Here is a 19510-nt window from a genome sequence, read left to right on the forward strand (position 1 = left end):
TTAGTCTCTCCAATAATAACATCTCAACTTTTGCTATGATGTAAAATTAATTGTTGTTAGCAGTCTGAACATGGATTATCACTGTTCTATGATACAGTACACAGTATCACATAGCGAGGTTAATCTGTTGACATGCTACAAGCAATTCAGTCTGTTTTGAGCAAACTGTGCACAATTTTATCTTTATTATGCAAACATGTCCTAATTAAAGTTAACTGTTTTTCTGTACTTTTGTTTGTAGTGTGTTGGCAGCTACCCAGTTTGAGCCCACTGCAGCCCGCATGGCATTTCCATGCTTTGATGAACCTGCTTTCAAAGCCAAGTTTTCAATCAAAATACAAAGAGAATCCAGACATATTGCTGTATCCAACATGCCCATTGTATGTACAATTGAACTTCCATATTGACACCAAAACTTTCTGGTTATAAACATTTACTTTCTGGTTATAAATGACAGTTGATTCTTTTAAAGATTAATCCACTTAAATTTGCACAAATCACATGAAAATAATTATTAATTAAGCATTTTTTTAAAGTCAAATAAATGAAGGAGTCATCACAGGTTTAACACATGATGGCAAAGGGAACATCAGACATTTTTAGAATCAATAGAGTGGTGTAGGGTAATTGGAGAGGAACTGCCAGAATTCATTACAAACACTAGCTGTGAGAGTGCCCCAGGTAATGAAGTTATGAGCCACAATGAGAACCAAGAGATCTTTTGAAGAATTGTACTGTCTCTAACCAGTCTTGCATCCTAACAGTGACAGAAACACTGCACCATCAGGAGTAGAAGTGCTTTGCAAGTATCTTGAATAATTAGAGGAGAAAGGGCCACAAAACATCCAATTTGCATTGGACTGTTATAATACCCAAATCACGGATGCTGTGTCTTAGCCTTGGTCATACAGGAACTGGCGAGGCACAATTTCAGGAAAGAAGTGGCATTCTAGAAGTACCCTGCACAATCTATTATTGAAAGCAATAGCGTAATGATTCATTTTGTAGCGCACATTCATTGAAAAGAGTATCGTTACATATACTCCAGATGGTTGATGTGTATCACCAAATTTTTCCATATGCTTGTATATCTGAACACAACATTTAGACTATGCATGGGCTAACTATTTTGGGGGAATAATGAGTTTCACACTGATTCCAAGCTAATTAGGGAGTTACAGGCTACTTGTAAGGATGCACAGTCAATGTTAGGGAGACGTCAGCTGTGTGAGAAATACTCTCTCAGCCTATCAGTTTTTTTGGTTCAAGGTGCAAATTCAACTGGTGAATTGTTTTCAAGTTGAAAGTAAGAATGAGATTCTGACCTCGATCTAAACAGATTTGAAGTAAGTTGAAATAGCCTAGTTAAATAGGCAGCTTCTTGATTGGGGCAGTTATCTATTGAACACCAGAGATAATTTGCCTGGATAGGAGTTGATTGCCGTAACAGGAAATAGATAAATTTGATCTGATCATGATGGTGGAGATGTTACCACGGCGAGACCAGAATTGGGTTCTGAATATTGATATTTAAGAAGAATAGGAAGCAAGGTATAGATGGCAGGGCAATACTCCTAATTGAAGGTTGTGCTGGTGAGATATTTAGAGGTGATCTTTGACCTGGAGATCAGGATGTAGAATTGCTTTAGTTGAAAATGCAGAGCAGTTTGGAAATAAGTCATTAGTGGCAGCAATTTACAAGCCTCCAAAGAGTAACCGTGATGAAGATATATCTGGTGTTTGTGATAAATGGATAGCGTTAGTAATGGGTGCTTTAGATCTGCATTAACTGCAAAAGTCAGATTAGTAATTGTAGGAGCAACCCTTGTTTGAAAGACACTAAATGGCCAACAAGGGATAAATAGAATTAAAACAGCCTACTCTAGCATTTAAGTGAAACATAAGGGTACCTTTTGAACAGGGCTTCCCCAAGGTGAACGGGTGACCCTGTGAGCAGCCATCTGAGACATTTTGATAAGAGGATTTCTTAGGATAGACACCAGTTTGTTAAAATACGACAATTGATTGATTCCAGTCTCACTAATGAAAGAATGTTGTCCCATTAGGTGAACAGTGCCAATTGAACATAGGGTGTTAATCACAGTCCATGAACCTGTTGCCAAACTCATTAAGCAGCCATGAAAACAACAGCTAAAGTTATTTTGTAGTAATCGATTGTTTCTTTGAAGTTATTCACAATATTGTGAAATAGGCTCTAGTCAGAGATTCTTCAGATAATCATAGAGATGGATTTCAACATAAATATAGATACAGGTATAACCAAAGTATAAAGGAAGCATTGGGGAAAAACATTTAAACTTAGATGTGAAAGTTAACTAGTGTTGGGGAAATGCTTTCTTTATTTCTTTAAAAAGATGCCTGCCACATGCTGAACAAAATGAATTGTTTGTAACTTATTAGTTAAAGAGCACAACTAACTTTATAGTGGGGAATTAATACTACAAACCTTATAGTCGTTAGTTAAAACCAACTGTCCTTTTTTTGTGTAAAAAAGAGGTTGGGACCGTAGAAAATATGAGAGTAACAAGAGAATTTGTTAGAGATAGCACGTGAAATACAATGAATAACAGAATTCGAGCAGTCATTAGAGATAAGCAAGTCTTGAACAGACCCGAAGGAGTGTGACCAGTAACTTTGGAATGCAAATTAATAGGATGCATAGAAAGATCCCAAGGTCTGGTAATTACAATATCTGTTAAACACCATGAGATTATAGGAACCTGGGACTGTCCAAAGGAATGCCCATCATTGATTAGATGTTTCACAGGATTGGGTGTATGGAGTAAGGGGGAAGGACACTGTGACCATGCTGTATGTGGCTATTGAAACACAAAATGTATAAAAACTCAGTATTGCACTGTAAAAGTCAGTGTGTGCCATTGATGTCTCTTCCAATCTGAGCCGTAGATTAAGCAAACAACTGGACTCTCACGTGAGGCTAGATTCGGGAAAAATCTTCAGTCCTGTCCCTGTGTTAACCGATAGTTGCCTGAATAAAAATCTGCTACTTACCTGAATCCTGACTGCCTCTTGGGTCTTTGTCTGTGGTCAGGGGTACACTCCTACAGTAATAGCAGCCTCTTTGAGGAGCTTGTAGAATGTTTTTGAGGTAGTTTCTTACAGCAGCTATTTCCGGAATACGCCAGAGTGTGGGCTATACTCGATGGTATTTTGTGATTTACCAGGATTAATTACTGATTTCAAAGCAGATATTTGTTGAGGTAGCAATAGGCATAACATGATTGAATTTTGCATCCACTTTGAAAAGCAGAAAATAGTTTGAAGACTAGTGCTTTCAACTTAAATAATGGCAACTATGTGGGAACAAAGGCTGAGCTAGCTGAAGTTAACAGGGATATGGACTAAGAGGTAGATCAGTAGAGGAGCAGTGGTAGACATCTCAAGGGATGGTTCTGAATGCTCAGAATAAGTACATTTCTACCAGGAAGAGGGAAATAAATTCCAAGGGGACAAATCCCCGTCCATTTTTAAGTAAAGTAGTTATGTACAACACCAAACATCAGGGGGAAAAGCATATAGTTGCGCAAAGGAGAGTGACAGGTCAGATAACTGGTCAGAATACAAAGAATGACAATGACTAAATGGCTAATCAGGACAAATAAATTGGAGGATGAAAGGAAATGAGCTACAAAAGGAAAAAAAATAGCAAGAGTTTCTATTGGCTTCTGAAAAGAAAAAGAATAAGTGAATATTGGTCTATTAGTGAGAATTGGGACTTAATGGTGGATGTAATAAATGAATATTTTGTCTTCACTATACAAAGCAAAAAAAAATCCAATAATCTTTGTAAATCTGGAGGTTGAAGGAAGAGAGAATTTGGCCATTACAATTACAAATAAAATAGTACTAAGCCAGTTGATGGAACTGTGTGTTAACATGTCTCCAGGTGCAGATACTTTATCTAGGATCTCTAACAGTGACTAACAAGGTAGTAGATGTGTTGGTGTTACTTTTTGAAAATTTGTTAGATTCTGTAATAGTCTGTAAAGGTTCTATCAGACAAGAAAATATCAAATGTTATCTCTATTCAAGAAGGGAGGGATGGAGGCAGGAAACAGGAATCTACAAAAATACTTTTCAAAGAAGTGTGGTTGACAAGGAATCAAGGAAAAGATGTAATTGAGAAGATTTAATCCATGTTATCAAAAAGCAGCAAGTTAATTAAATTGAGGAAGAATGTAATGTGGAAATAGTTATTTGATTCCAGGGTGGTGGGAGAAGGAGAGGATCTTAAATATCAAAAAGTAGGATCTGGGACAATGTGGAAGGGGAGGTTTGAAGATAGAAGTGAAAGACAATAATTTAGAGTGGAGAGAATTGAGATCACTCCAAGATCACTGATGATGAATACAGAAACTGGATTATTCACACTAATCTTCTGCCAAAAGCTAATGTTAGAGTCTAAAGAGCTATCTGCCAGTCTGAGAATAAAAAATAGACAGAAAGTTACGGGAAGCGATAGCTGCCGTTTATAAATTTCTTTGTTCACCAGTATAGCTAAAGGAAATTAACGATTATTTATTTTTTAGATAAACTCTGTTGAACTAGCCAATGGACTTATCGAAGATCAGTTTGACGTGAGTGTTAAAATGAGCACATACCTTGTGGCTTTTATCGTGGCAGACTTCAAATCGGTCAGTAAGGAAACCAAGCATGGCGTTAATGTAAGTTAACACTACTTAATTAAGTAGTACAACAATTTAAGTAATCATGTTTGTAGTTGTTTGGATCATTTGTTCACAGGCACAGCATGTGCCATATTTGACATTTGTTCTATCTCTGGTTGCTTTGTCAAACAGTCATTCTATGATTATTTCAGTTGCTTTGAAATAAGGTCATGATTTACGAACAAATCAGTCTGTAAATATGTATTGGTGTTACTATTACATTATTATTTCATTAACATCATGGAAAAATGTTGCAAAGCAACTAGAAATTCACATTTCATGTCCAGTTCAGATGTTTTAGAATCTCCATACTATTTTCTTTATTTCTCCCTACTGCAGGGTTGATATGTCTTTTTTTAATACAACACTTTTCAAAACTTTTGCAAGCACATTAATGTTTGTTTTGGAGACAGTTTATCTGTGTATAATATGTATATCCTTATCCAGTTTGGAGTATGAAATATCCATGTCAGCATGATTAGCTGAAGTTTAAATGGCATTCTGAAACTGGATGCAGTGATTCAGGTGGGACCTGTTCAATTTTCCAATTTGTTTTTTAATTTTTCCAAAATGGAACAATGCTTTTGTTTTTGTTAGTCTTTCTCATAGCCTTTCCAATTTACAAAAGAGTTTGCTTGACTGAGTATCTTATTTTAATTTGTGTTCCTGTTTGGGCATTGAACTACATTGCTCATACACCTGAAGCTCTTTACTGAAGTTCAATTCTTCTATACATTTGAGATAAAGCACTATAAACTAGTTTCTTGATAATTATACAGTGGAATTTTGGCATTTATTGCTGGAGGAATGGATTATAAAAGTAAGGAATTGCTGGACAAGGCATTTGTGAGACTGCACCTGGTGTACCACATATAATTTTCATCCCCTTATTTGAGGTTGGTGCTGTATTGGAGACAGGTCAGAGAAGGTTTGCTATATTGACCCCAGAGATTTGAGTGGTTTATTTTATGGAGAGAGATTGAGCAATTTGGGATGATTATTCTCTGGAGTTTAAAAGAATGAGAGGAGGTCTAATTGAAGTATAGAAGATGCTAAAGGGGAGTGACAAAGTAGATGCAGAGAGGATATTTCCACATGGGGCAATCTAAAATGAGAGATCATAGTTTTAAGATGAGGATTAGCAGATTGTAAACAGTCAAGGAGTAATTACTTCTCTTTAAAGGGTTGTGAATCAGTAGAATTCGCTACCCCAGCGTGCAGTGGATGTCAAGATATTCAGTTAAAGGAGGAGATAGACTGATTTTTAAAAATTAGTAATAAGTTGAAGGTTTATGGAGAATGGCAAGGAAAATGGAGTTGATGCCGAGATGACATCATCCATGATTGTATTAAAATGGCAGAGCAGGCTTTAGGGCCTGAATTGACTACTTCTGCTCCTAGTTATGTTCTTATTTACTGATGAACAGTGAAAGAATATTTTGACTACTTCGCTGTTTTACTACAATCAATGACAATGATTTGAATTCCTCTCCATTTGCAAAAGCACTTTGTTTTTTTTGAAATAGTTTTATAAGTACATTAAGACAAATTATTGGTTATATCTTACAAATTGATGCAGAATCTAATTTCCAGGAGTTGGTTAGGAAAGGCTAAGCAGTTGTTTTTCTCTCTGATAGATTTCTGTGTACTCTGTCCCAGAGAAGATCAATCAGACGTCATTTGCACTTGATGCAGCAGTCAGACTCCTGGAATTTTATGAAGACTATTTTAATATTTCATACCCACTGCCTAAACAAGGTAAAAGAAAACAATATATTGACTGCTTAATGGATGTAATTTTGTTTTTATGTCAATTTTGCTTTTTAGATTTCCTTTGTGCAGCTTCAAGATATTGGTTTATGTGGCATGTAAATTATTTTTTAATCTACAGCACAGTTAAATTATTATATTAAAGGGCTAAATATTATTTTTAAAAAAAAATTTCAAGCAGGAGTTTAATTAAAAACTAACCAGTGCACTAAAAACAACAATGAAGATTAAACAACAGGTCAGGCAGCACCAGAGGTCTAGGAAAGTCAACATTTTGAGTTGGGACTCTTCTTCCAAACTGACATGCAATGTCAATTTTCCTGTTCTGATGCTGCCTGACCTGCTGTGTTCCTCCAGCTGCACACTGTCTTGACTCTGGCTCCAGCATCTGCAGTTCTTGCCATCTCATAATGAAAATTAAATGTAACATTTTTACCTTTTTTTTCCCCAAATGCTTCATCTGGGTGGAAAAGGTAATCACTAGCATGATTAATTTCTTTTTGTTACTGCATGTTCCCTCTTTCATTGCAGTTGGTGCTGTTATGCTTCATTTAACAGTTGGTTTTAACATTTGAAACTTTGCTGAGAGTAGACAGTTTTGAATTTCATATGCAGTGGTAGATATGACCTAATGAGTTCTGAGCATTAATTGACTACTGATGGTAATGGGCAGTTAAAGTGCTATACTAGTCCTAAAGGTGGCAATGATAAAGATAAAAATTGAATTTAGGAATAAAACTTTAAAATTCTAGTCATGACAAGTCCTGCAAGGAGCAAGCTTATAATTTGCACTATAAAACTAAATGCATATGATTTTCAATCAAAGTATCCACACTCCTTAATTGTTGGGGATTTGTGAGTTCCTTGCAAGTCAGCATTTATTGTCCATCTGTAATTACTTTTGAGAAGGTGGTAATAAGTCACCCTTTTTATATTGCTGTAATCCATGTAGCTGTTTGGAACAAAGTTCCAGGATTGTTATCTGGTGACAGTGGAAGAACAGTGATACAGCTCTAAGCCATGTTTATGGATGGCTTGGGGGAGAACTGGCAGCTGACCATGTTCTCAAATATCTTTGGGACAGATGCGAAGATTGGAAACACAGTAACGGCTGTTTTAATTCTTTCATGAGATTTGAGCATTACAGCTTCTACCTGTTCCTAATTACCCTTTAGAAGATGGAGACAAATCAACTTCCTAAATTTTTGCAGTCCAACTGATGTAAATGTTTCCACAAGCTTGCTCATTGCAGGACTCATCCTAAAGCATGATTCCTAAAATCAAAACATTTTTACCATTACACTTTAATCAGAACTCTTTAGACTGTGTCTACAACTCCATATGTATTTTAAACTATCAACTATCAACAAAGTTTTGAATGCTATAGCTAGCTGTTAAATGAAACATAACAGTAACAACTGCAATAAAAGAGGGAACACATTGGGACAGACAGGAACTAGCCATGCCACTGATGTTTCCACAGTGACAATGAAGGCAAGGCAATAAAGTTTCAAATTATGATGGTGTGTGGCTAAGGGGGAAACCTGTAGGTTGTGGTGCTTCCAGCTGTCCATTAACCTTGGCCTTCTTGCTGGTAGAAGGTTGCAAATTGGAAAATGCTGCCAAAGGAACCTTTGTCGAGTTCCTACAATGTATTGTGGTTACCATTCAATGTGGGATGATGGAATAAAATTTAGGTTGGTGGATCCAGTGCTGATCAAGCAAGCCACTTTTTCCTGGATATCACCATGCTTCTTGAGTGTTCCTGGAGTCACACACATCCAGCCAAGTGGGGAATGTTCAATCAATCCTGACTTGTCTTATAGATATGGACATACTTTGGGAAGCCAGGAGATGAGTTTCTCATCTCAGAATTCCTAGCCTGAGACCTTGTGAACACATTTATATAGCTAGTCCAATTGAGTTTCTGGTCAGTGGTAACCCTGGAATATTGATAAAGTTGGGGTCTAGTAATTATTATGCAATTAACTGTTCTGAGTAAATGGCTAGAATCTCTCTTGTTGGAGATGCCCAGCATTTGTTGTTGGTGTAAGTGTCACTTGACAGATATCGGCTCAGGCCTGAATGTTGTCCAGCTGATACAATGCATATCTAAATAAATCTACGTTCATTGTTTCTGGATGGTTATCTTTTGTTTTATGGGGGGAACAAGACTCAAATTACTTCCAACCAAATATACAGTCACATCCAATAGGTTTAAAATTATGGGGCATTCAAACACAACACCAAATTAAAAAACGTTTCACAAAGTGGTTTGTGAATTAAGAACCTGATTGTACATACAGGTCCCTTTTAATTTATGCATGATTCCGTTTTAAAAATAGCCAACAGAAAAGCTTTAATCTTGAACAAGATAATGGTTAGTTTATAACAAAGCACTGCCATGAGTTACTTAAGATCCTTTTAAAGATGAAATTCAACTCGGTCCTTGATGATACAACAGTACGTCTATAGTTGCGGGTTGAAATTTTAGTTGTCTGGATTAATTGTTTGAAGTTGAAAAGTTGCATTCAATAACTGTGATGGCTTCTGCAGTTGAATAGTCATTTTTCTGGTTGAGTTTGAGTCACTAGGTAGAGTACATTTGGGCAGTGAGCAAAGTTTGCTTTTCTGTACTGATTCTGCTTGCATGACACTTGAAGACTCTCTGTCTGGATTCCTTTTGGGCAGAACAGGAATAATTTCTGTGACTTCTACTGATAAAAAGAAGACTCAACTCTTGCATGCTACTCACAATTTGCTCAAATAAGAGCTGTGGTTGGAACCATCATCCTGACTCCTCCTGAGGTGTTTGTAAAAACTGCTTTTACAGCCTGCCTTTTATGCAGTTCAAAAAGTAAAAATGACTGCTCTGCGGCCCCAGTGAGACTAGAAACCGTCCGGATTATCCTCCTGACTGCTTGCCATTACCACAAAAGCCGTGATTTTTCACAGCTTTGAAAGATTTAATCGTGTAGTCTAAGGCTCACTGTGTTTCAAATATCTTTCGTGATTCTTCTTGATATAAATATAATGAGAATTCTTCATTACATCACAATTGGTTCCACATGGTAAATTTGGTGACTTTTGGTAGCCACTTCTTTTAAGGCTCCTTGCGTCCATTTGAAGAAAGATCATACTACCCTTTTCGTAAAACTCTTAACTGGTGTACATTTCTAGACCATCCTCCTGCAAAAAGCACACCCCTGGGAGAACAATCTTCTGTCTTGATAATTTTTAGCCAGTTCATAGCACCGTAATCTTAGAGCCAAAGGGCCAAAATCCAGCCCATGATTTGAACGTTTAATATAGGCTCAGTGTTGTACTGGGAAAGTACTAGATTGTTACAAGTTCCATTGATTATTGAGATTTGGATGTAAGGTTGTACCAACCAGTATATATGCAGATTAGCATCATATTTAGACAATGTCTTCTGATTTATCAAGGTAGTGAAAGTAATCTAAGTCACACTGAGGCAGCAAAAGTGCAAGAAAAAGAAACCACACCCATCAATATATTCAGCAGTATGTACTATCTAAGGTGCACTGCAGAAATTCACCAAAGATCCTCTGACAGCACCTTCCAAACCTACAACCACTTCCATCTAGAAGGGCAAGGCCAGTAGACGTATGGGAACACCATCACCTCTGAGCTCCCCTCCACACCACTCACCATCTTGACTTGGAAATATATCGCCGTTCCTTCACTGTCGCTGGGTCAAAATCCTGGAATTACCTCCCTAATGGCATTGCCGGTCAACCCACAGCAGGTGCACTGCAGTGGTTCAAAGAGGCAGCTCACCACCACCTTCTCAAGGGCAACTAGGGATGGGCAAGAAATGCTGGCCAGCCAGAGATGCCCTCATCCAACAAATGAATAGAAAAAGAAAGCTGCAGAGGTGAGAGAGGTCAGAATTCTTCAGGTCAAGAGAACCATTCTAATTTCAGGCAAATCGAGCATTGATATAAAAAATCCTTCTTTATTCTTATGTATTCTGTCTGGAGATGCAATTAGTGATGAGGTTGCAGAGGTTTGTTGTATTATGTACTTTGGTGAAAATGGGCTTGTGCTGGTGTCTTAGATAAAGATAACACAGTGTGGAGCTGGAGGAGCACAGCAGGCCAGGCAACATCAGAGGGGCAGGAAAGTTGACGTTTCAGGCCGGGATCCTTCTTGAGAAATGGGCCATTTCTGAAGAAGGGTCCCGACCTGAAACATCAACTGAAGCTGCCTGGCCTGCTGTGCTCCTACAGCTCCATACTGTGGTATCTTTGACTCCATATCGGCAGTTCTTACCATCTCTTGTGCTGGTACCCTCTTGTGCTGAACGGAATGAATGCTCAACTCTCCTGGAAGTGTATCAGTTATCAAATAACTGGACCTGGATCAGAAATATTGCATACTGTGGTTGCTAGCATCAGTCAGAGGTGTAAAAATGGAATATGATTGTTGCCTCCACAGCCAAACAGAGTTCAGTGCATAGATAATTTTGACTTCAAGTCTCAATATGGCATGTGGTGCACTTCTTGTCTGTTCGCTAATGCGCACACTTCTCACACAGAGGTCATAGTAGTACCTTCAGAGAATACTTGTGGGGTGGAGGGCCTAAAAACTTCCTCAATCTTCTTTCCTTCATTCAGCACTACGACTCTTCCATAAAGTGACCAAGCAATGAAAAGCCTGTTGGCAATCAGTCCTTGATGCTCTAAACCACTTATATCATTGCAGCTAAAAATATTCTTTAGGCAGGCTCCAAGGATCTCTGGCTGTTAGTAAATACAGTTCTGTCTATAAGAAAAGCAAGAAAACATATAGCAAAAGCCTCTTTTCACAACACGAATAATCAATGGTCTTTTAGTCATCGGACTCGATTTTTTTATGTATAAGTTTCGGTTGTTCCTTGCAATGGCAGCATTTTGAGATAAATCATTCTAAGGTAGCAAGTGGCAATGGAAGCATAAATTCAGAGAAGTTGGAGTGCTGCTATCAAAAGTCCCAGTTTAAATATATGTAAGTGATCGTGTTTTAGAATCAGGTGATTACGAAGAAATTTAAATTGGATTGCTACCAATAACAATTGGAAACCTGGCGGAAATGGGTCTTGACTTTGAACATACCTTCCAAAAATTATGTGTACAGAAAATCACAGTCAATGCCTCAAGTTTGATTTTTGTTTAAAAAATTGTAACTTTTTGTAAAGAGGCTTCTTTTATTATTTTCTGTGTAGCTCTTCATACATTTTATGTCAACTTGGTGGATGATGGTGTATGACTCCATGCAATATTGGTAACAGTATAATTTCATTCAAGATGCAATTGACAGTGTGACTCTGGGAAGAAATATTATGAATTGAAGAATGTAGATGGATTATGTTGGGCTGCTTATTACTTACTGCTTTTCTCCTTTCTACACTAATGATTTTTGTGTTTGATTGAGTGTTTGTTCAGAGTAAATATTCACTCAGGTGTTGATCTAAACAGCAACTGCTGTTGCTTTGCTGCTGACCTTGAAAAGATGTTGCCCATAAAGACCTAGCAATTCCCATGACATTGGCTGTGGCTTTAATAGGGCAATGCCCTGACTAATCAAAATCAACCTGCCTAATTTAAAATTTAAACAAATCTTAGCTGTTAACTGTCAATCAGCATTAATGAGTGTTTAACCATAGTAACCATCCCATCAATCAGATGCCACTTGCTAACCAATCAACACTCTTGCCATATTCAGTAGCACTGGTGGTTTTTGCCTTGAATTTCTATTCTTGCAAAATGTTCTGATGAGAGCAAGATTAAAAACTTCATCAAAATGTGCCTTTTTTGAAATTTGCAATGTTAAAATTATGTCATACTCTTTCTTAACTGAGAAATTTGACAATCTGCAAATTTGTACTAGTTTTTCAAGTCCAAAGTCATTCTCAAATGTTAAAATTGCAGTTAAGCTCATTCAACAAGATGTAACATTTCAAGGGTTTTATAGCTAAAGTAATAGTGTTAAAGAGCAAGTTCCCATTTAGTGCAGTGATTTTCTACTTGATTGCAGTATTCTCATAGGGAAGAATGGATTCACTGACTGACTGCTACTGGATTTCCTTGCTTATCTGCACAAATGCAGACTTCGGAAGTTGCTGTCAGTTTCAGAAGAGTAGTGATGGTGAATGCTAAAAATTTCACCACCATTAAATCTGGGGCATAATCAAAAGCAATAAAAATACATCTCCAGTGCCATTAAGTGAATGATAGTCAAATATTTATTACTTATATTTATGATAATTGCAGCCAAGAGGCATTGCAGTCTGGATGCAATGTAGATATTTTCAAAGTTAATCAAATTGTTTCCAGTTCATTCACATATGCTTTCTACTCTTTCTTGTACATTCAGGCATAAATAATACCAACTTGTGCTGTTCTTTTTCTTTAATGTTGGTGATTTGTCTTCAGATTTGGCTGCTATCCCTGACTTTCAGTCTGGGGCAATGGAAAACTGGGGTCTGACCACCTACAGGGAATCAGCACTACTTTACAATGCTGCAACCTCTTCAGCCTCTGACAAGCTTGGAATCACCATGATCATAGCGCATGAACTGGCTCACCAGGTAACAAATAACAGTAGCTTAGAATTTTGCAAACTTAATTGAAAGTTAAAGACTTATCAGGCTGAATGTCTTTCCACTACTCCAGTTGAACATGGAAATAACAGGAAAATTAGTTGAGATGTAACTGTAGCCTCCTGGCCTACAGCTCCATTTTGCTTCATTGTTCTGCATAATGAGTGCTACAAAAGGAGTCATGAGGAGCAAGCCTTCTGTCCCATTTATAATCACCTTTCTTAATACTGTTATGCAGGACTATCTAATACAGGATTCTGGACCCAGGGTAGTTGTAGTAATGTTCCAATATGCATGAATGTGCCTAGTAGAAGGCTTTTCCTCCCTCCATGGGATGTTGCTCCTCCTCAATTACCTGTTAATACAGACTCTGCAGTTCCTGCTGTTGACTTTTATGAACGTTCACTGCAGTTTCTGTTTGGAACAGTGTCCCTTAGACTGCAGTTTCTTTGGTATTCTGTCATATAATACAGCTTGATCCAGGAAATAAATTGAGGTTGTGGAAATCTTAGAGGCACAATTGGAAGTTCCTAATGGTGGTATCTTAATAACAGGATGGTAAGTATTTTGTTCAGCAATCGGGAACATATTTATCCTTCCCTGTTTTCTTCTTAACGTTTGTGATAAAAAAGAAACCATTCCCTCAACCTGTGCTATTACAGCTCTTAATCAGCCACTGAGGGTGCTCAGGAGAAATTTTTGCTTCTAATTTTTGAGTCACTCAATCTCAAAAGAACTCTTCTAACTTTGACAAGGTGTGGCATATTTGAAACTTTAGAAGTGTGAATCAACGATTGACCTCATTGCTGTGGCACATTAGATATGGGCAGTGTGTTATGAAACCGTGCTGCTTTTCTTTACAAAATATTTTGAAATAGTAGTTTGCTGTGCTGGTTTGTGCTGTAGACTATATACTGTGTATAAACTCATTATTAGTTATATAGGCAGCAGAAGAATAAACTGGTTGCTGACGTCTGAAATTTATTTCTCTTAGTGGTTTGGAAATTTGGTAACCATGGAGTGGTGGAATGATCTTTGGCTGAATGAAGGATTTGCCAAGTTCATGGAAATTATCTCGGTTAACATCACATACCCAGAGCTTCAAGTTGTAAGTACAGATGAGCTTTCATTGAGGATATTTAAGGAGGCCAGATATTTTAGAAAGGTCATTGTCAAATTGTAGTGAATTCTGTCCATTAAGAGATTGCACATACTAAGCATATTACATTTAATATTGTGGAAAAGACCAACCAGACTATAAATTTCAGCTGTTGCAGCTTGAGAATATTATCATTAAAAAAAAGACAAGTCATATCCATGCTGCACTGTTTCAGATACTGAAATATTGTCTGTCAAGGTGGTGATGTTGCTGCCTCCCTACTGTACAGTGAGAAGCAGATTCAAAAATTTCATTCATGTGATGATGTGGAGGTACTAGGATGGATAAAGTCAGAAGTCACATGACACACAGTCGTAGTCCAACAGATTTATTTTAAAACACAAGCTTTTGGAGCACTGCTCCTTCATCAGATGAAGTGAAGCAAAGCACACAGTCACACAGAATTTATAAGCAGAGAGATTAAAAGATAATTGAAATGGTCAAAATGAGGTGTCGACAGACTGAATAACAAGTTTGTGCAGGTGATCAAAAGTGACGGCTGGTGTGAGTAAAGTGTCAACAACTGAATAGCAGGTGAAGGGGTGACCTATGATCCGAGTAATTGAGACAGTGAGATAATTTTTTTAAAAATTAAGATGGTGCTGGAGACAAGCCAAAAGCCTGGAATAACGTGATAGGTGTAAGAGCTGCCTGTGTCTGGGCCTTGAAGACAAAAAACAACACAGAATCACTGAGCAGCAACTGATAGCTAAGTTCTATACCCAGGAAGAAGGCCTCAATTGTGACCTTGGGTTCATGTCACACTATGTGTATCACTTCTGTATTTGTAAAATCCTCCTTACAGTCCTGTTTTGACACCATCACCTTGCTAGCAGTTATGATCTCTCTACCTCGATTAGTTTATGCGATTTTGGATGACATGATACTTTGGTTAGCCCCTCAGTACGCAACAAACTAGCCTGATTTTTTTGGGACTGGGGCTATGGGGGTACAGGCTATCCTTTCTTGTTCAGATATGAGGTAGGGAATAATTGGGTTCCTCTATACCCACCGCAGGAAGAATATTTATCCTGCAACGTACCTGTATGGCCTGGTGAGGCCCTAAATTGGTGAGTTAACAATGATATAAGGACCTCAATCCACCTCCCCAGTTGAATGTACAATTGTTGCAGAAATTGGACAATATCATCAGTAGCGGGCACTTTTCACTGTGTTATCTGCCAGCAGGATTGAAGTTGGCGTACATCCTTTGGAGGGATGATTTCTTTGGACAAGAAGAGCACCCACACACCACCTGCAGATTGCACTCCCTCTTTCATCCCTCCTCTTGATCTCTAAGTTGCCAGCGTCGGCCCTCCCTGCCTCCCCCACAAAGTCAAACATATCCCCTTCACTGAACAGTCCCTCTTCCGCACCCACACAGGCCCTAAACCCCACCTCTTCCTCCGTTACAATGATGACTGTATCAGTGCCGCCTCTTGCTCCCCAGAGGAGCTTGAACAGTTCATCCACTTCACCAACACCTTCCACCCCAACCTCAAGTTCACCTGGGCCATCTCCAACACATCCCTCACCTTCCTGGACCTCTCAGTCTCCGTCTCAGGTAACCAGCTAGAAATTGATGTCCATTTCAAGCCCACTGACTCCCACAGCTACCTAGAATACACCTCCTCTCCTGCAAAAATTCCATCGCCTATCCCCAATTCCTCTGCCTCCACCGCATCTGCTCCCAGGATGAGGCATTCTACTCCCGCACATCCCAGATGTCCACGTTCTTCAAGGACCGCAAGTTTCCCCCCGCAGTGGTCGAGATCGGCCTTGACCGCATCTCCTGCATTTCTCGCAACACATCCCTCACACCCCGCCCCCGCCACAACCGCCCCCAGAGGATCCCCCTCATTCTCACATACCAGCCCACCAACCTCTGGATACAACGTGTCATCCTCCGACACTTCCGCCATCTACAATCCGACCCCACCACCCAAGCTATTTTTCCATCCCCACCCTTGTCTGCCTTCCGGAGAGACCACTCTCCCCGCGACTCCCTTGTCCGCTCCACACTCCCCTCCAACCCCTCCACACCCGGCACCTTCCCCTGCAACTGCAGGAAGTGCTACACTTGCCCCCACACCTCCTCCCCCACCCCTATCCCAGGCCCCAAGATGACCTTCCATATCAAGTAGATGTTCACCTGCACATCTGCCAATGTGATATATTGTATCCATTGTACCCGTTGTGGCTTCCTCTACATTGGGGAAACTAAGCGGAGCCTTGGGGACCACTTTGCAGAACACCTCTGCTTGGTTCGCAACAAACAACTGCACCTCCCACTTGCGAACCATTTCATATCCCCCTCCCTTTCCTCAGACGACATTTCCATCATGGGCCTCCTGCAGTGCCACAATGATGCCACCCAAAGGTTGCAAGAACAGCAACTCATATTCCGCTTGGGAACCCTGCAGCCCAATGGTATCAATGGGGACTTCACAAGCTTCAAAATCTCCCCTTCCCCCACTGCAACCCAAAACCAACCCAGTTCTTCCCCTCCCCCCACTGTATCAAAAAACCAGCCCAGCTCGTCCCCTCTCCCCACTGCATCCCAAAACCAGCCCAGCCTGTCTCTGCTTCCCTAACCTGTTCTTCCTCTCACCCATCCCTTCCTCCCACCTCAAGCTGCACCTCCATTTCCTACCTACCACCTCATCCCGCCTCCTTGACCTGTCCGTCTTCCCTAGACTGACCTATCCCCTCCCTACCTCCTCACCTATGCTGTCCTCTCTACCTATCTTGTTTTCTCTCCATCTTTGGTCCGCCTCTCCCTCTCTCCCTATTTATTCCAGTTCCTTCTTCCCATCCCCCTGTCTGATGAAGGGTCTAGGCCCGAAACGTCAGCTTTTGTGCTCCTGAGATGCTGCTTGGCCTGCTGTGTTCATCCCGCTCCACACTTTGTTATCCCCCTCACTGTATTCTGCCGGGCAGGCCTGTCCAAAGCCTTTGAAGTTGCCTGTGCTCCAGAAACCACGGCACTTGCCTTCTGTGCATTCAGCAGTGAGCATTTATTGTGCCTGATGCTGCTGCACTACAGAGTTTCTGGCCAATCAGCCCACCCTCTACCTGTGAGGTACAAGTTGCAAGTGTGATGGAATACGCCCCACTTGCCTGAAGGGGTGACCTCCAATAAGACTTGAGAATTTGAATCAATCCTGGACAATGCAGCCCTCTAGATCCTAGAACACTGGATACAATTCTGATCTCCCTGCTACAGGAAAGATGTTGTTAAACTTGAACGGGTTCAGAAAAGATTTACAAGAATGTTGCCAGGATTAGAGGGTTTCAGCTTCAGGGAAGAGGCTGAGTAGGCATGGGCGTTTTTCCCTGGAGCGTCGGAGGGTGAGGGGTGACCTTATAGAGGGTTAAAATCATGTGGGGCATGGATAGGGTGAATAGTCAAGGTCGTTATCCCAGGATAAGGCAGCCCAAAACTAGGAGGCATAGGGTTAATGTGAGAGGGGCAAGATAAAAAAGGGACCTAAGGGGCAACTTTTTCACGCAGGGAATGGTGTATGTGCAGAGCAAGCTAGCTCAGGAGGTAGTGGAGGCTGGTGCAATTACAACATTTAAAAAGTATCTGGAAGAGTCTGAATAAGAAGAGTTTAGAGGGATATGTGCCAAATGCTGGCAATTGTGAGTTAAATTGGTTTACAATAGCTGGTCAGCATGGACGAGTTAGACTGAACGGCCTGTTTCCATGCTGTCTAACTCTAACTCTAAACAATCACTCCTTCCACCACCAGTGCTCAGTAGTAGCATTGTGCACCATCTATAAGATGCACTGCAGAAACTCACCAAGGGTCCTTCAACAGAACCTTCCAGTCCCATGACCACAGGCATTAAATGCTCTGTAAGCACCTCACCATCCTGACTTGGAAGCCTATTGTACCTTCACTGGCTTTGGCTCACTGCTGTATGTGAACAGCCTTCATGTTGGATGCTGGGCACTAACATCTTGGGGCATACTATGTGGGCTACATGGAAGCTATGTCCACAGGCATTGACATCTGACATTTGCCAGACACAAGATCCTTCATTGCAGTCCTTCATTCTTAGTCCAGTTATAGTATACCTCTGAACTTCAGTGCTGAAGCTTGGGTTGCACTGGCAACTATCATTGTAATGCTGCAGCAAGGATACTTTCTGTGCTCAGGGATACATAAACAGCTCATGGACTGGCCCAGAGTCATCTCCAGCCAGTTTAGTTGTCATAGCTCACTCTCATTAAGCCTATTTAGATGCTCATGACATCTTTGCTTTGCCTTGCCACTTAGACAAAAAAGAGTAAGTTAGTTTTGGTTTTCAGCCGTCCTCTGTCACATCAAGGCCGATAGCTTGTGCTCAGGTGGTCCAAGCACAGTAATGCAAGGGCAGCCCCTCGTACCAGTTCAGAAACTTGGACAGACACTCTAGAGTCAAGGTCCTCTCCTCATTTGGGCAGCCATCCCATCTTGACTCTTTCTGCTGTATTGTGGCTTCTTTATCCCCTCCTGGAATGAGAGAGAGGTAATGTATTAAGGGAGATTAAAGTGGGTATGGCAGCTGTTACTCTCGATGCTGTTGGGGAGCTGTCCCGAGCAAGTGCATAGACAGGATGGAGGGCATGCATAGTGGTGTTGGGGACTGCTGTGGGAGACAGAGTGAGGGAAGATGTTGCAACCATTATGGAGATTGGTGGAGAGCAACTGGTGGTGCTTGTCAGCAGAGTGGAGAAGGTCGTTGACCTTCTTCCTTCATTGCTGTTCTTTCCTTTAGATAGCTGAGACTGCCCTGACTCGGGTGGACCAGCCTGGCCCAGTCTGGCGCTGTGACACCCACTGTTGGCTCTGCCAGAAGATGGTGCCCCCATCTGCAACAGCCTGTATGGCAGGACTTCCAGGTCTTTGACCACAAAGTGGGGCACCATTCCCCTGCTGTCTGCTATATCCAGGGCAAAGCTCACATAACATGCAGGGTAGGTCCAGACTGGCACTTGTGGGCTTTTAAAGACAGTGCAGACACTAGGGATGCCAGTTGATACCTGATGAGAGGCAGATTGTTTCAGGATTGGTATGTATTGAGCTGAGGTTAGAATTAAACATGATGGTCATCATAGATGTGGTGAGAAATCTCACAAGACCTTGCGGCAAGCATCTCTCAAAAGACTCTACACAATTCATTCTTAGCCAATAAAACCAAAAGATTCAGCCTGTTATATAAAAGCTAGGTCTCTTTCAAAAACGTGACTTGTATTTTGACCCCGACACTCAAATGTCT

At 40.4% G+C, this 19510-nt stretch overlaps 1 protein-coding gene across 4 annotated transcripts in view; it reads left to right on the plus strand.

The window, feature by feature from the left end:
- The window catches only part of erap1b (endoplasmic reticulum aminopeptidase 1b), an 80192-nt gene that overhangs the window by 15083 nt on the left and 45599 nt on the right, over positions 1-19510 (plus strand). For all 4 annotated transcript variants that reach the window (XM_048526893.2, XM_048526894.2, XM_048526891.2 and 1 more), the window contains 5 exons: positions 242-380; positions 4572-4706; positions 6347-6467; positions 12917-13071; positions 14078-14191. In XM_048526893.2, the coding sequence (XP_048382850.1) occupies positions 242-380; positions 4572-4706; positions 6347-6467; positions 12917-13071; positions 14078-14191 (664 nt within the window). The remainder of the gene's footprint in view (positions 1-241; positions 381-4571; positions 4707-6346; positions 6468-12916; positions 13072-14077; positions 14192-19510) is intronic.

This window comes from Stegostoma tigrinum, chromosome 3 (assembly GCF_030684315.1).
Source record: "Stegostoma tigrinum isolate sSteTig4 chromosome 3, sSteTig4.hap1, whole genome shotgun sequence".
Lineage (NCBI taxonomy): Eukaryota > Metazoa > Chordata > Chondrichthyes > Orectolobiformes > Stegostomatidae > Stegostoma > Stegostoma tigrinum.